Source organism: Cebus imitator, unplaced genomic scaffold, assembly GCF_001604975.1.
Source record: "Cebus imitator isolate Cc_AM_T3 unplaced genomic scaffold, Cebus_imitator-1.0 Scaffold365, whole genome shotgun sequence".
Lineage (NCBI taxonomy): Eukaryota > Metazoa > Chordata > Mammalia > Primates > Cebidae > Cebus > Cebus imitator.
In genome coordinates, this window is record NW_016107680.1 from 247,028 (window position 1) to 263,154 (window position 16,127).

General features: G+C 45.3%; 1 protein-coding gene across 2 annotated transcripts in view; it reads right to left on the minus strand.

Annotated features, from left to right (window-relative positions):
• The window catches only part of ENPP6 (ectonucleotide pyrophosphatase/phosphodiesterase 6), a 123,527-nt gene that overhangs the window by 44,585 nt on the left and 62,815 nt on the right, over positions 1 to 16,127 (minus strand). For both annotated transcript variants that reach the window (XM_037730824.1, XM_017506892.2), the window contains exon 2: positions 15,582 to 15,761. In XM_037730824.1, coding sequence (XP_037586752.1) covers positions 15,582 to 15,761 — 180 coding nt within the window. The remainder of the gene's footprint in view (positions 1 to 15,581; positions 15,762 to 16,127) is intronic.

Below are 16,127 nucleotides of genomic sequence, written 5' to 3' on the forward strand. Positions count from 1 at the left end.
TTTAGCTGCATTCCTCTTCAGCCACTACATCTTAAGAAGCATTTTTAGTATCCCTCAGTTCAAGATATTTCTAAGTTTTCATAATTACTTCTTTGAATCAGAAGTTATTTAGAAGTCTCTAGTTATTTTCCAAATATATGAGGATTTAAAGTTTTATACAGTCAGATGACACATTCTGATGATTTCAGAGCTTTTCAATTTGTTGAGAAATGTTTTATGGCTAACGTATGGCCATTTTGATAAATATTTCATATATACTTGAAAATAATGTTTATTCAGCAGTTAGGTGCAGAGTTCTAGTAATTTCAATTAGGTAAAAATGTAAATTATGTTATGTAAATTTTCAGTACCTTTCTAACTTTTGCTGTCTTATTCTATCAGTTACTGAGAAAGGTGTGTTTAAATTCACTACTATCATTGTAAATTTACCTGTTTCTCCTTTCAGTTTTGCCCATTTTTACTTATTTATGTTGAGAGTGTGTAATTGGGAACATTACAGTTTAAAACTGTTACATCTTCTTGGCAGATAAAAATTTATATCAACATGAAATGTCCTTGACTTAAAAACATTCTAGGCTTAGACCCTACATTGCCTGATGTTATTATACCCTCACTGGCTCTCTTAGTGTTTGTGCAGTGTATCTTTTAAGAATGCTATTACCTTCCACTTTCTGCATGCTTATATTTAATGTATGCCTTTGTAAGTAACCTACATTAGCTTTTGATTTTATCTAGTCTGATGATAGTCATTTTAAAGTAAATTTCTATCAAAGTTTAACATAGATACAAAAAAGTGAGTGATTAATTCATAAGGGTACTGTTCAGTGAATCCTTACAAGATAAAGACAGCTGTGTACTGAGTACCCACATCAGAAAACAGAACACAGCCGTCACATATGGGCACCTTTTCATTTTCTCTTCTCGTCACTGTTTGCCCAAGAGTAAATACCGTTCTAATACTGTACATTAGCTTCACCTGTTTTGAATTTTATGTAAATGGAACATTACATAAATTCCAATTCATTTAACAAAATATTAGTAAAAAAATAAAAATTTACACTTAAGGTATTTTCTGATATTTTTGTGTTTAAATCAGCCAATTAAGTACATTTTATATTCATCACACATTTGATAGTTTTTCTCTCCTTCTTTAATTTCTTTTGAATAAAGTATGCATTATTATTGTTGTGCCATTTCCCTTCCTCTATTAGTTTGCTATTGATATACTTTGACTAATCTCTTCCTTGCAAAGGACCCCAGAGATGATAAAAATGGAAATATTGGTCTATTAAAGCCTAATATAAATTTTCAGTTCCACAACTTCCCAGAAAATGCAAGAACATTTGGACGCCTTAACTCCGAAATTTACATTTCTCCCATCTTCTGTGCTTCTGTTGTCATGTATTTTAATTCTCTACAGGATTTTAATTCAAAAAAATACTTTTAGTATTATTATTTATTTAGGTTTACCTACATAATCACCCTTGGTTTCCTCCTCCATCTCTGTGCTTCCATCTGTGATCATTTTCCTTCTGTCTAAAGAAGTTGATATTTCCTTTGCTCTGGGCCTGTTGGCATTAAGTTCTCTCAGTTTTCTAGCTCTATGTTTACTGTGTTGCTATCTCAGTTTACTAGGCTATCATTTCTGAAGGATATTTGCACTTGATATAGAATTTTAGGTTGATCAGGCCAGGCACGGTGGCTCATCCAGCACTTTGGGAAGCCAAGGCAGGTGGATCACAAGGTCAGGAGATTGAGAACATCCTGGCCAACATGGTGAAACTCTGTCTCTACTAAAATACAAAAAATTAGCTGGGTGTGGTAGTGCACACCTGTAGTCCCAGCTACTCAGGCAGCTGAGGCAGGGGAATCACCTGAACCTGGGAGACAGAGTTTGCAGTGAGCCGAGATCATGCCACTGCACTCCAGCCTAGCAACAGAGCAAGACCCCGTCTCAAAAAAAAAAAAAAAAAATTTAGGTTGATCATTGTTTTCTCTTACCATTCTGAGGATCTCATTCCATTGTCTTCTTGGATTCCAATATTTTCTGGGAAAGTCAGCTGTCAGTCTTATTAATGCCCCATTGAAAAATTTTCTCTGGCTGCTTTTAAGATTTCCTCATTGTCTTTGGTTTTCACAGTTCTGAAATCCATGAGGTTCTTTCCTGTGTTTCGCAGAACTTCTTGAATGTATGGTTTGGTATGTCTTGTCATTTTTGGGAAATTCTCAGTTATTATTACTCAAATATCACTTCTGTCCCATTTCCTTCTCCTGCAAGTCTCTTACATTCGTTTCTACCTTGCTCGTCCTTTTGCCTCTTCACGTTTAAGCTGGATAGCTCTGTCTTTATTTCTAGAGTTCCCTTTTAAAAAAAGATTTTAATTTACTAGTGCAGGTCTCCATTTTGTCATTTAGTCTTTCATCATCATTTTGTTTAGTTTCATTTTAGTTTTTTTGAGACAGAGTTTTACTCTGTCACCTAGATTGGAGTGCAGTGGTGTGATCTCAGCTCACTGCAACCTCCACCTCCCAGGTTCAATCAATTCTCCTGCCTCAGCCTCCTGAGTAGCTGGGACTACAGACACCCACCAGCATATTTGGTTAATTTTTGTATTATTAATGGAGACAAAGTTTCACCATGTTGGCCAGGCTGGTCTCGAACATCTTACCTCAAGCAATCTGCCTGCCTCAGCCTCTCAGAGTGCTGGGATTACAGGTGTGAGCCACTGCACCCAACCTATAGTGGTTTTGGGTCTATTGTCTGCTTTTTTCTCTCTCTCTTGGTTTTTCAGTCAGACCTTGGTTTCTTATATTCCGTTTTTCTAAATCGCACGCTACATATTGTATACATAAAGTTGTAAATACCACTTAACAGGATATGCGGTTATCTTCTAGCGAGCACAGTTTCGCTCATGGTGAGGATTTAGGCTATGAGCAGACTACCTTAATCCAGAGTGGATTCAGTCAAGGATTAAGATGATTTGAAGCTTCGCTGTGTCTTGACGAAGGCTTCTCCCCTGTCTATTTCCAGCTTATTCTTACTGCTAAGGTGTTACTTTTTATTGTTCCAACTGAAAGTCTGGGATGTTTACTAGATTTCTTTTCCTTGGTGGACCCCGAACCCCAATTTTTGTCCTTTCCCCTATTCAATAGTGTGGCTCTGTCTCTCGGTCTCTCAACTGATGCTTCTGTGATCACGATTTGACTGAAGGAGACATGGGGTACCAATTGCCAGAGGCACATCTTTCTGCAGGTCGGGGCACGGCTCTGCTTTATCGCATTCATGCACTCATGCACACATGCATGCTGGCCAGTGGCTTCTCTAGTTGTTCCTGGAGAGACGAGTTGTTTCAAAACAACTTAGCTGGGCATTGTACCAAGTGGAAACTTACATTTCAACAAATAATTTTTAAACATAAAAGGTTACCTGTTTTTAGAATTGTCTCTCCATTTTATTAGAAATGCATGTCGTAATGAAAGAAACACGTGTGCTTTTAAAAATTAATTTGGATATACATGGATGACTATTATTGATGTCTAGAATGAGACAAGTTCAGAATCAATGCTATTTCTGGTCATTAAATGTAAGTGCTGAGAAAGTTGTTCACATAAATAAACATGGAAATAGGAGTTTTTTGTACCAGTGTCATTTAATTCTTTGAACTGCTTCTTTGAATGCCAAAATCACACAGTGATTTATCATCATGCATTTCAAAACAATATTTCAGCTGACAACTCAATTAAGTTTTTCTTAAATAATTTAAAAGCAAGCATTGGAAATATCTTTTAAGTTTTGTTATTTTGTTACTGGATTCATTTACTTTCCAGCTTTTACATCAGTATTTTGAACCGTCTGTCTGGTGCTAAAGGCATTTATGTACTGTGGCAACGCACGTTAGTAATATTCTTGATGGGTGAGAGGTATCTCTTTCTTACATAAAGCAAGAAAAAACATTTTTTAGTCAGATGATTTTAGTAATACATATGAACATTGAGGATCTTAGAATTGATTTCTTTAAAATGAATCTTGCTCGTGGAGATCCTTGAGAATTAAGTCTGAAGACTCCTGAACTAAAAAACCAGGCAGCAGTAGCTCTGCTTTGTGGGAACTGCGATGTCCTGGAAGCAACTGGGCCTGAAGCGGTATTGACAATTGGAGGGAAGAGGTGAGATCGGCTGACAGGTCTTAAGTTATTCTCTTCAATGTCATCCCCCAGCTAAAGCTCCATGTGCAGAACAGAGAGAGGAAGAAAGTTGGAAGCCCGGGCAAATGGGACATCTTATTTGCGCTCTCCCGAGATGATTATAGGGTCAGATAATGGGGTGAGAAGATCCCATCTCCACCCATCACAGGGTGCTCTGAATGCAAGTCCTGCAGACCCCATTCATTTGGGTGGAAGTCATGTGTCTCTGAGAACAGTCTACCACCCAGGTGGATGGAGGCCGGGCAGGCACAGTCCTGCTCTGTCTCTGCAGAGCGGTCTCTCCTTGGTGAAATCTCAAAAGGGAAAACATCTCACCCTACCTCAAATGTTAAAACCCTTAATGAATAAATGACTGGGGAAGGCGACAGTCAGCAATAAATGACAACAGCCACAAAGCAGAGCGTGGAAGAGAGAGCAGTTTTAACAGAGCAAAGTTAATTATTCCGAGGTGAATTTGCGTGAGAGCTTTGCTTTGTTTTCTATAGTCTTTATCTGATGGAAATCAGCAGACTGGAGGGGGGTGCTGTGTGTGTCCCAGGAGGCAGCTCTCTCATCAGGAGTCTGCGGGCCCCTCTCCTGGATCTCCCACAGGCTCAGTCTGTGAAGTGGGCGAGCATTGCTCAACCTCGCAGGCTGCTGCCTCCAGGCCATTTTCACGGCTCTGCGGAGAGCCTGGAATCTGGACAGCTGGGATCTTGCAAGTCACCTCCACACAGCGGAGGAAAGCAGAGCTTTCTGAATCTCTGCCGCAGGCTTCCGTGGGAAAGGCACAACAACAGCAATGGCCAGCCTTTTGCAGTTTCGAACATGAACCAGGAACCTGGGGCAAGATTTTGGAACTTTATTCTGTCTTGTTTCCCCATCATTCCCAGGGAACATTGCAGGGAAATGCCCTTAATTAGGACTCCTACTTTAGGACCTGCTCTATCTCTGTCTGGAGTCTGCCTTCTTGCCAGGTATTCCCACCTCGGGCGTCTCCTTCCGTAGCCTAATAAACACATCTTGATGGAAAGTGAAGCATTAGAGAGAACTTAAAGGAAAACCACTGACAGTCACCACTACGCCCATATGCTTTTGTGCAAGTAATAATAAGGCATTTCTTCTTCAAAACAGGTCACTTCTGATGGGTGGAATGTAACTTCTACCCATTAGAAAATTACTTTGATATACTTATTTTTTCATGACACCTTATTGGCTTGGACCAAAACTGTCAACACAAATACGCAAATCTGTAACATCTACAATACGGACAGTGCCCCCATAGATGTGGCATCCTGTGCAGTGAGCAGCTTTCACAGCTGCACCTGCAGTGTCACATCAAACCCCCTTCGTTCACAGCTGAGAAAACAAAGGCCTCCTCTGGGAGAAGTGAATGTCCCCAGGTCTCCCTGCCTGCCAGCCCCCGGGTCTACTCTGGTGCTTTGCAACGTGCACCCTGCTTTCCTGAAGGAGACTCGCTTCCTGGCAACTCTCTCTGAGGACCACCAGGTTTAGCCCATAAAAATTACATTTCTCCAAACTTCCTAGAGCCTAGGTCACCCCTTCCAAGTGTGGTTCCTGCTGCCTGCCAACTTTGACACATCTCGTAACAATAACCCCTGTGCGCTGCATTTTATGTGATGTGAGACAGGTGTGCAACTGTTGAATCCATGTCTCAAGAAAGCTTATTAAAACAGCTAAGCCAATTAACTCTCTTAGAAGCATGTAACCTTTTCCAGGAAAATACATCTGAGGCACAGAAGCTTGTGGGAACAAGTCCTTGGGGGAAAGCACAGCCTTTGATCTCAGAGACACTTTCCCTAGGGTCAGGCTCGCCAACGGGGCTGGGGGACCTCTGGCGGTGGCTCCCTTCTGAGACAGGGAGGAAGGGGTTGGGCTAGCCTGAGCGCAGGGTGACCCTGCAGACTGGCCTTGTGTGTAGGGGTGAGAGCAAGCTGGGGAAGACAAATTAGATGAGAACCAACTCATCCATTAGAGCTGATTCTGAAAACTCAACTGAAAATGACCCACTGGACATTGAAAGTGACTAACAGGAAACCAGGATGAGAGGGAACACGTGCCTGCCCAGGCTGAGCCTCAGCTCCAGGAAGGCAGGTGGTGAAACTACAGCCGGGCGTAACGAGGCCAAAGGCCGCGCCTTCATCTATCTGCTGGTTAGCTTCAGATCAGGAAAAAAAATCCCTGGCCCAGGGTCAGGGACTGTACTTCTCCGGAGTGGGACCAGGTGAGAGGAATGAATGGCCACTACTGGAATTACAGCCCCTGCAAGCCACTTGACATTAGCGATCCACAAGGTCTTTGTGTCTGAGGCACGTGCTTCATGATCTTCCCAGTCTTGAAAGGATTACAGTGACTCCGCGTTTCCCAAAAAGGAAGCCCTCTAGGCTTTCGGCACCACGAGGTATTCCTGACCAAAGACCCCTTCTCTGAGGTGCTGGCTTCCTAGCACGTGGATCACAGCAGACTGGACCTACCTGGGATGCACGATGCTGTCCTTTAATGCAGAGCTCCTCAGGGTTGCTGACCCTCTTGCCCCTGTCTAGGGATTCCTTCCTGTCGCCTCCAATTTGAGTCTGTGATATCCAAGTCTTACAAGTGACCTTATCCCCCATGTCCCCTGGGGTCTCTTGGTCTCCCAGGCTTTTAAGGTGATTCTGAGCCCAGGCTCTGGCATCCTCTTCTGAGGGCTTATTTATTTTATTATACTTTAAGTTCTGGGGTACATGTGCAGAACGTGCAGGTTTGTTACATGGGCAGACACGTGCCATGGTGGTTTGCTGCATCCATCCCCCCGTCATCTACATTAGGTATTTCTCCTAATGCTACCCCTCCCCAAACCCCCCACCCCCTGCTATCCCTCCCTTAGCCCCCGCCAATCCCCGACAGGCCCCAGTGTGTGATGCTCCCCTCCCTGTGTCCATGTGTTCTCATTGTTCAACACCCACTTATGCGTGAGGACATGCGGTGTTAGGCTTTCTGCTCTTGTGTCAGTTTGCTGAGAACTATGGTTTCCAGCTATATCCATGTCCTGCAAAAGACAAAAAACTCATCCTTTTTTATGGCTGCATAGTATTCCATGGTGTATATGTGCCACATATATAGTCACTGGTTCTGATTTGCAGGCGCCTGAGCCCTGCGTGGCCCGTGGAATGACTCGCTCACCCTGAGGAATGTCCGTCCTTCCTGAGCCCCTTCTGCCTTTCCTTCTCTCTTTCTTCGCCTTGCTGCTTCCTCCCTTTCACCTCCCTGCCTCCTTTGCTTTCTTCCTTCCCTTCCTTTCTATCCTCTCCTCCTTTTCTTCTTTCTTTTTTCCTTCAACATTAAAGCATCAGAGGACACATTTCGGTTTCCATTCCTGATCCAGCACTCAACTGATGTTAAGAAGTGGTCACAGCGCAGCTGCAAGGAGACACGGTGAAGCCTGAGGCTGGAGTCCTCTGCACATGTCGGGCTGTGATGTGATTATTTTGACACACCTGGGCCCACGGTTAGTCTCTCAGCTTCCTGGTGGCAGGGCTATGGCACGTGCCATCTGTGTCCCATGTGCCAGGTACACAGGCCACACAAGAAAACCATGTGGAACAGACACACCAGTGAAGAGCACAGGCAGTTGATTTCCAAGTTTCTTTTTCAGAGAAATCCTTTTCCCAAAGGAGTCCCAGCCATTTCCTGCCTCTCCAGCCCCTTGAAGCTTGACTGGGAAGCCGAGGGCAAGTGAATGCAGTTTGCAAACCTCCGGTAGATGTGTGAGGCATGGTGGGGAATCCCTCACTGAAGCCCACAGGGGCCAGGGACTGCCCAAGAGTGAATGAAATATTATGCGGTTCTGTTGAAACAAACTTGGAACAAAGCAATCTGGCTGGAAATAATTTGGTTAGCACACCAACTTAGTCAAAACAGTAATTTGGTTTAAAAGGAATATTCACGACCCTTTGATTTTAAGTGTTTTTTGGGGGTTAGCTTGTCTGCTGTTACTCACCCTGTCCTTTTTTTGTGTACATTCCAGTTTATTTTCAGCCAATTTTCAAGGATTGACTAACAACGTTTAGAAATTAGTTGAAGGCTGGGCATGGTGGCTCATGCCAGTAATTCTAGCACTTTGGGAGGCAGAGGCAGGCAGATCACAAGGTCAGGAGATCAAGACCACCCTGGCTAACATGATGAAACCCTGTCTCTACTAAAAATACAAAAAGTTAGCTGGGCATAGTGGCGGATGCCTGTGGTCCCAGCTACTTGGGAGGCTGAGGCAGGGAAGGAAGGAAGGAAGGAAGGAAGGAAGGAAGGAAGGAAGGAAGGGGAAGGGGAAGGGGAAGGGGAAGGAGGGAGGGAGGGAGGGAGGGAAAGAAAGATAAGAAAAAAAGAAAGGAAGGAAGGAAGGAAGGAAAGAAAGAAGTTGAAACAACTTGAATTGTTTTTCTTGATATAAAAACTATGATGCATCCTTGCTACACAAAGTCCGAAATTATAATGTTACAGAAATGAAACAGCTGTGAAGTCCAGAGCTGGCCAGGGCTCCCCGTTAATAAATGCAGATGCTTGTTCTGCAGTCCCCGTGACGCTCAGCAACATTAAACGCTCACAAGGCCCACTCCTGTCTTGCAGTCTTTTGGTCTCTGTGACAAGTGTCTGTCAACAGTTGTCAACTAGTGTCACTGTCTCAGGGACGCCTTTCCCTGCCACTCAGGTGGGATGGGGCCCTCATCAGATGGCTACACAGAAAGTGACACTACTTCCCCTGGCATTTCCCAGCTGTGCGGGGCTACTGCTTCTGAAGCCTCTCCTCCCCCTGGGTGTCCTTTGCAGCCTCACTGTCCTCCATCTGGTTACTAAAAATTAGATTTCCTCAAGGCTGTGTCCAGGACGCTTTTTTCTTTCCAGTTTGTACTCTCCCTGGGTGAACTTCTCCATTCCCACAGCTGCATTGACCGCTGATGCGCCATGGAGTCCTGTCTTTGTATCTCCAGCTCTCTCGTCCGAGCTCCAGACCCGCCGGCTCGATGTCCTAGAGCCAACTCTGACTTGACGCTCCTCTGCCTCCAGACTGCTCCTCTCTCAGCTCCGCCGCTTCCGTGAAGAATCACCATCTATGCAGTTCTGTGAGCAGGACACCCATGGCCATGCCCGCTGCTGCTCAATCCCGTACTCCCAAATCCAGTCCATCAGCAGGTCCTGGCAGTTCTAATTCCCAAGTGTGTCTCAAACCCAGCCACTTCTTACCACCTCGTAGTCCCGTCTGAGCCATGCCCACCTGCTCCCAGGTTGACTTCCTGATGGGTCAGGTGCCCTCATCCACCCACCCTGGATGACACCATTTCATTAAGGTTGCAGCCAGAGTCGTGTTTTCAAAATGCAAGTATGACACCGTCACGTTCCCCCTTAAAAGACTTCTCATTCATTTCAGGAGAAGAATAAATTCTTCGGCGTGGGCCGGGTGCTCCTGCCTATAATCCCAGCTCCTTGGGAGGTTGAGGTAAGAGGGTTGCTTGAGCCCAGGATATGAGACCAGCCTGGGCAACATAGTAAGCTCACCGATACCTGTGACCCCATCTCTTTAAAATGTAAAAACTTAGCTGGTGGGGTCATGTGCACCTGTTGTCCCAGCTACTTAGGAAGCTGAGGTGTGAGTATCCTTTGAGCCCAGGAGGTCGAGGCTGCAGTGAGCTATGATTGCACCACTGCACTCCAGCCTGGGCAACAGGGAAAGACCCTGTTTCCAAAAAAAAAGTGTTCAGCATGGCTCGTAGAGCCTGGCCCGGCCTCAGCCTCTCTCCACCTCCACACCACAGCTCTCCGGCCTTCTTTCAGTGTCTTGAAACTCCCATGCTTTCCACCCTATCCAAGACCTTAGCACCGCTGCTCTTTGAGTCTAGCGTTTCCTTCCCACCTTACCCATGCCCTCATTGTCACTTTCTAAGGACACCTTTGTTTACCCTCTCAGATGGAGCTAGACTCCTTATTACGTGATGTCATCATGCTTGCTTTTCATTATTATACTTTTCATAACTGTACTTCTACATTTATTTGGATAAGAATTAGATTGTCTCTCTCCTTCGCTGGACGGTAAGTTCTCAGGAGGGGTGGAGGTGAGCAGGGTCTGTATCTGCCTTTGCTCACTGTTGTCTCCTGAGAGTGTATTCCAAGGCCTTGAGTCACACCTTATAAGATGTTTGTGAAGAAATGGATTTGCCATGATTTGTGAAGGATGAAAGTTCGTCCCTGGATTTCTCTTTTAAGACTTTCTAATCAACATAATGGATGCTGCTAAAAACTATGCACTCTTTCGGCCAAGATGCCATCCTGCAAAGGGAGATTGGATGTGGTTAGACAGCTATAAAAACTTTTGAACACGGGAGGAATCACTTCTGCAGATAGCAGTCCAGACAGGCAGTGTCTCCTCCATTTCTCTGCAGCAGAAATGGTCGACGCCTAGAAACTCTGCAGAACGCTTTTGAGGATCGTTTTGTGGAGACAATCTCACTCTTGAGATGCGAATTTGCAATCTTTTCTTGCTGACACAGACAACACCAGTGGTGTGGATCCTGTCGAAGTTACTGACAAAGGAAATGATGCAATGTGAATTCAACCCAAAGAGGTTTATGGAATTCTGACCCAGGTCTACCCTTGCCAGACGATAGTAATTGCAGAAGCTTAGGCTTCATGTGATATCTTGATGAGTTTTCAACACATTTCCATTGCATTAAAAAATCAAATCGATTAGCTATCATACATATGCGTGTGTTTTCACACCAAAGACCTCTCAGCAATCCTCAGCATTGTAATCTCTACGTGAGAACCAGAGTGTGAATGTAGTAATGTGGGTGTATTCTTCTAGAAAGACGTCTACAGTTTTTATCAGTTTCTTAAAGAGGTTCTTGACTAACGAGGACAGGAACCAGCAAATTAAACTTTGACTACGGCGTCTTCCAGCCCTAAAATTACAGAAATCACAAAGTCTAATGCCAAACTGGTCATGTTATTAAAAAATAGTGGATGTCCAGATGACTTGTCTTTGCAATGTCAAATATCTGTCTGAAAAAATTCCAGTTTTTATCCGGTGGTTTGGTGTCACATGCAGAGAGGCAATGACTTAGCTCTCAGGTCTATTCACAGCTCTGTATGAGCGACACTGAGCTCTCAATGTGCCCTGTACCTCAGCCTCTGCTTCTAAGGTCAGCCCGACTGAAGGTCGTCAAGGACCTACCATGGCAGGAAAGAGCAAGAGGTGACAGCTGATCCGTAATTCTTGACCCAATGCATTTCTCCCGTTACCCAGATGGCATCACCTTGATTTTAAAACCAGCAACACTTGATGGAAGCTGAGTCAAATGCCCACCCATTAACTCCTCACCCTGCCCACTGCTGGGAAGTGTGGGAATGGAAACCAGGTGGAAATGTCTCTCTCTCTACAGAGAAGGTGTCTTATTGGTCTGAAGACCTGCCCTGGACAGGAAGAGGCCAGGAGAAGAGCCCAGACCCACACCCAGCACCATTCAAGGAGCATGTGAATGCTTGGCTGTAGGGAGTTATTGCGAAATGAATGGTGGAAGATGTGAGCTTAGAGCTCCAAAGATTTTTAAGCACAAACTCTTGAAAGGTTGCTATTTTTTACTCCTTTTTTTTGTATTTTATACTAGACATAAGAATAAACTTAAAAACTGCTGGCACCATGTAAGGTAGCCCTGCTTATCCAAAGCAATCAGGCTGCATTTTTGTACCATAGCTTATTATTCTCCCACATCCCCTATTTTCCCTCCTTCCTCCCATCATTCTTCGCTGCTTTCGGTTGCTTTCCAGTATAAAGTGAACATTGGAGTCTCTTCCTCACTGCCCCCAACTCCCGCCAATTTCTTTGACATTAAACTAGAAGGTGAGGGTGGAGGGATTGAGTGAGGGAACGACACACACTCAGCTCTTGTTCCTGGCGGACACTGCTGGGTCCTAGTTATACAGTTTCTGGCTGATTTTGGGGGGCCGCTCAAAGAAATCTTTGACTTAGGGCCTGGGATCATGTCCAGAGGCACATTTCTCCCTGCACTACAACGGCACCCTTGGGTGGGGTGCTAGAGGGCCCGCTGAATGATGTTAAATGCCTCAGGACCTGAGGTGGAGTACTGGACTCCACTGTGGATCAGTTTTTCAGCCTGCTGCTTTATCTACCTGACAGGAAGACTTGAACTAGTGCCATTTCTAAATTGCAATTCTAAATATTGACTTAATGGTGAGACTCAGCGTGTCACAACCCGGTTCACTAGAGCAATGAAGATTTTCCAGGCCTCACCGAGGGGTCTGTACAATATCCTATGGGGAGTGGAGAAGGAAGAGGAGGATTTAAGAAGAAAAATACAATCAAGTCATGTTTTGAAGAAATGCCCCTGCACCTCACTTAATCTTGCAGAGACACATGAGTGATCACTGGCTATTGGCTGAGGCTGGAGGGAACCAGGGTGAACAGAGAACGGATAGCAGTGACCAGAAATTCTGCAGCTGCCCCCCAGGAAGAACAGAGGGTGCCAGGGCACGCCTTGTGGGGCTGGCAGCAGAGACAGCTGGCTCTCTGAGAGCTTCATTTGAGTATCCAGTTCACGAGGACTGGACAGGGTCTGAGAGACTAGAGACTTTATATATGTGAAGACTTCCACACACACAGGCAGCTCTTTGGCGAATCTTCATTTAGGTCACTGAGGAAATGCTAGGAGGCTATCTTCATAGCTTCTCCATCCTGCCAGTTAACACTGTAACTGATCTTAAGGCATTTTGTCACATTCCATTAGCTGTTAAACTGTGAATCACAGGAAGGGACTGGTCCCTTCTTGTCCCGAAGGAGCTGTTTTGAAGGAGCAACAAGATATTTTTCATGCAAATTGGCTTTCAGATTTCTTTAGACACTCAGTGATATATAAATTTGTATTCTCCAAGAGGAGATAAAGGCCCGGCAGTGTGACTCATGCTTGCAATCCCAGCATTTTGGGAGGCTGAGGTGAGTGGATCACCTGAGGTCAGGAGTTCGAGACCAACCTGGCCAACATGGTGAAACCCTGTCTCTACTAAATATACAAAAATTAGCCAGGCGTGGTGGCACACGTCTGTAATCCCAGCCACTCCAGAGGCTGAGGCAGGAGAATCACTTGAACTCGGGAGGGAGAGGTTGCACCGAGCCAAGGTCATGCTGTTATACTCCAGCCTGGGCAGCAAGAGTGAAACTCAGTCAAAAAAAAGGAGATAAAGCATAATAATAAGCCTCTGTACTGCTGCAGAGAGCAGTGTGTGCAACGTGGCAACCACCCCTCAGTAGCAGCCCCTCCCTCTTTGCCATAGCACTGGCATCCTGGCTGTGGAAAAACCCTCTCGAGGAGATCTTATGTGAAGGGGGCTCGAGGGGTGTTGGCAGGGAGGTTTTGTGTGTGAGGGTGTGCTCTTCAAAGCAGGAAAAACTTGGCTGGGCGGGGTGGCTCATGCCTGTAATCCCAGCATTTTGGGAGGCCGAGGTGGGTAGATTGCCTGAGCTCAGGAGTTCACAACCAGCCTGGGTAACACGGTGAAACCCTGTCTCTACTAAAATACAAAAAATTAGCCGGGCATGGTGATGGGCACCTGCAGTCCCAATTACTCGGGAGGCTGAGAGGGGAGAAGTGCTTGAACCCGGGAGGCGGAGGTTGCAGTGAGCCCAGATGGCGCCACTGCACTCCAGCCTGGGCAACAGAATGAGAGTCCATCTCAAAAAAAAAAAAGCAGGAAAAACTTAAATTCCGGGAGAGAGAAAAAGAAGCCAAACTAACCAGATATCATGGGAGATGGCCCTCGCGGTATTGGCCACATTCATCCTGATGGTCCTTAGGTTTGTTTCCAGGTGGTCCCTAATGCGGTGCTCCCAGTCCGTTCCCTCTGCGATGCCTATGTATGTATTCGTTGATAATAATACCTCTGAGAATGGCCTCAAAGTGCAACACATGGCCTTTGTGTTTGACCTCATCACACTTACTAGACAAGCCAAACTTACCCTAGGTATGGCCCCTATAGCAAGCCTGATGAGCCTGGCCCGTGCACTGACTTGCTTCCTTCAGTCTAGTCCAGCTCCATGAATAGTGTCTCCTTGTAAGACAATGGAATCCTCCTAAACTCCTCCTTTGCTCCGAAGTGTCTTGTGTCAGCCGCAGTATCTACTACGGACAGAATCTCAGGTATCTTCTGAAGAAACTGTGATCAACCCCCTGGAAACTGTATCTGCTAGGAGAGCTGGCTATGTCTTAGTTGCTCTGCCCAGTTGTGAATTCCTGCTGCCTGCCCTGGCCTTCAGGAGCTCACCTGAGGCATGGTCACTGCTCTGCAGCAGCTTCTATGGCATTTGCTGTGCCACAGCCGGGTCATGGGCTGACTTCTGTGGTCTCCATGAAAGCGTGCTCCATGCTCCTCGGTGACACACACAGCATGGAGTGCCCAGTAGCTCCCACAGGCCTACCTCCAGCCAACATCCTCCAAACGCCTGCTGAAGGCCCACGCACTCCCTCTCCACTGCCCCTTCCCTGCAGACCGCACATCTCACAGCCCAGCACCCTCTTGCACACCCATCAGGCTGCTGCTGTCCTCAATCCAGACCAGAACGACCCCTCGGCCACTTCACCCCATCTCCTCCAGGCTGCTCTTCATTGAGACCTTCAGCTTTCTAGACCTCCCCTGGTATCTTCCTCCATAATAGCCATCAGCAGTGTGACACCATTGAGTATTAGGAAAGCACGTGTCTGTTGTCACGTGCGTGGGAAAGGTAAACTGCCCACCTACCTTAAGAATGAATCCTACCAATGGAAAGACAATGGTAAGCGGATTATGTTGTTATCACTGAATCTCCTCATCCTTAATGAAAGATGTTCAATGACCAAGTTGAGGGTATCTTAAGGACTTCTCACAGCAGCGAGGCAATTTGCACGACTGCTTACCTCACTGATCCAGGAGTCTTAACACAGAGGGACTTCATTTCATAGACCACCAAAAAATAGTGAATGCTTTCAATTCTCTTTTCAATATTGTGGAGGAGCTCAAAGATGTATAGAAACGGCGCACTAATTTTTTTTTTTTTTTTTGTAAATCAAATAAGTACTCTACAATTTCTCTCTTCTGTATATCCAAAATTTTGCACATGAAAAAAGCAAGCTATCCTGTGGTGTTTGCTAAGTCAAGAGAATCAGGAAACAGTATTGTGTCTGGTCTGAGGTTAGGGAGCTAAAAACACATTTTCAAAAAAATGTCCCTATATGACATATTTCTTAAATAAAGATCGTATTTTCCAAACCGCAGCTTGGTCTTCAAATGGTAACTTGACACTGACTGTCCTCGGAGACTCCGTGATGATTTGAGATTTGGAATGGACGCCCACACACTCACCTGGCCAGTAGTACATGTAGACCTTCCTTTTGGCCTTGATCAGAGTGACCCACAAAGGTTCGGATCCATTCCACCAGAGAGGCATCAGGCTGTCTTTGTTGACGCCAATGTCAAAGGACTTGTTGGTGTTGGGGTCCCACATGTAGTTCCCGATCATCTGATGGACTTCACAATGGCGGCCTGTGACAATGAGAACACAGCTATCAGTTTATGGTTCCGGTGGCTTCTATTTTTATCAGTGTTTCTTGATCATATAAGCCATTTGTGCTCATTTAGAAAGTACAGAACAGCATAACAATTTGCTTTTGACTTTAAAAAAAAATTAGATTTTTTTTTCTTAAGCTGTGCCATGAAGATAGGCAATCCACTAAGATGGATGTCCACTGATTGAGGAAGGGTGGGTCCATTTTGGGTGACGTCACCCTGTCAAGTCAGCTGTTTTAAGTTACAGTGACGACGCTGTATGTAGAGCTTGAAGTCTAAATATGAATCAGCATGGCCATCTGTGGATTCCTCTGAGACTTGGTCTAGGTTCTCAGCCCAGAG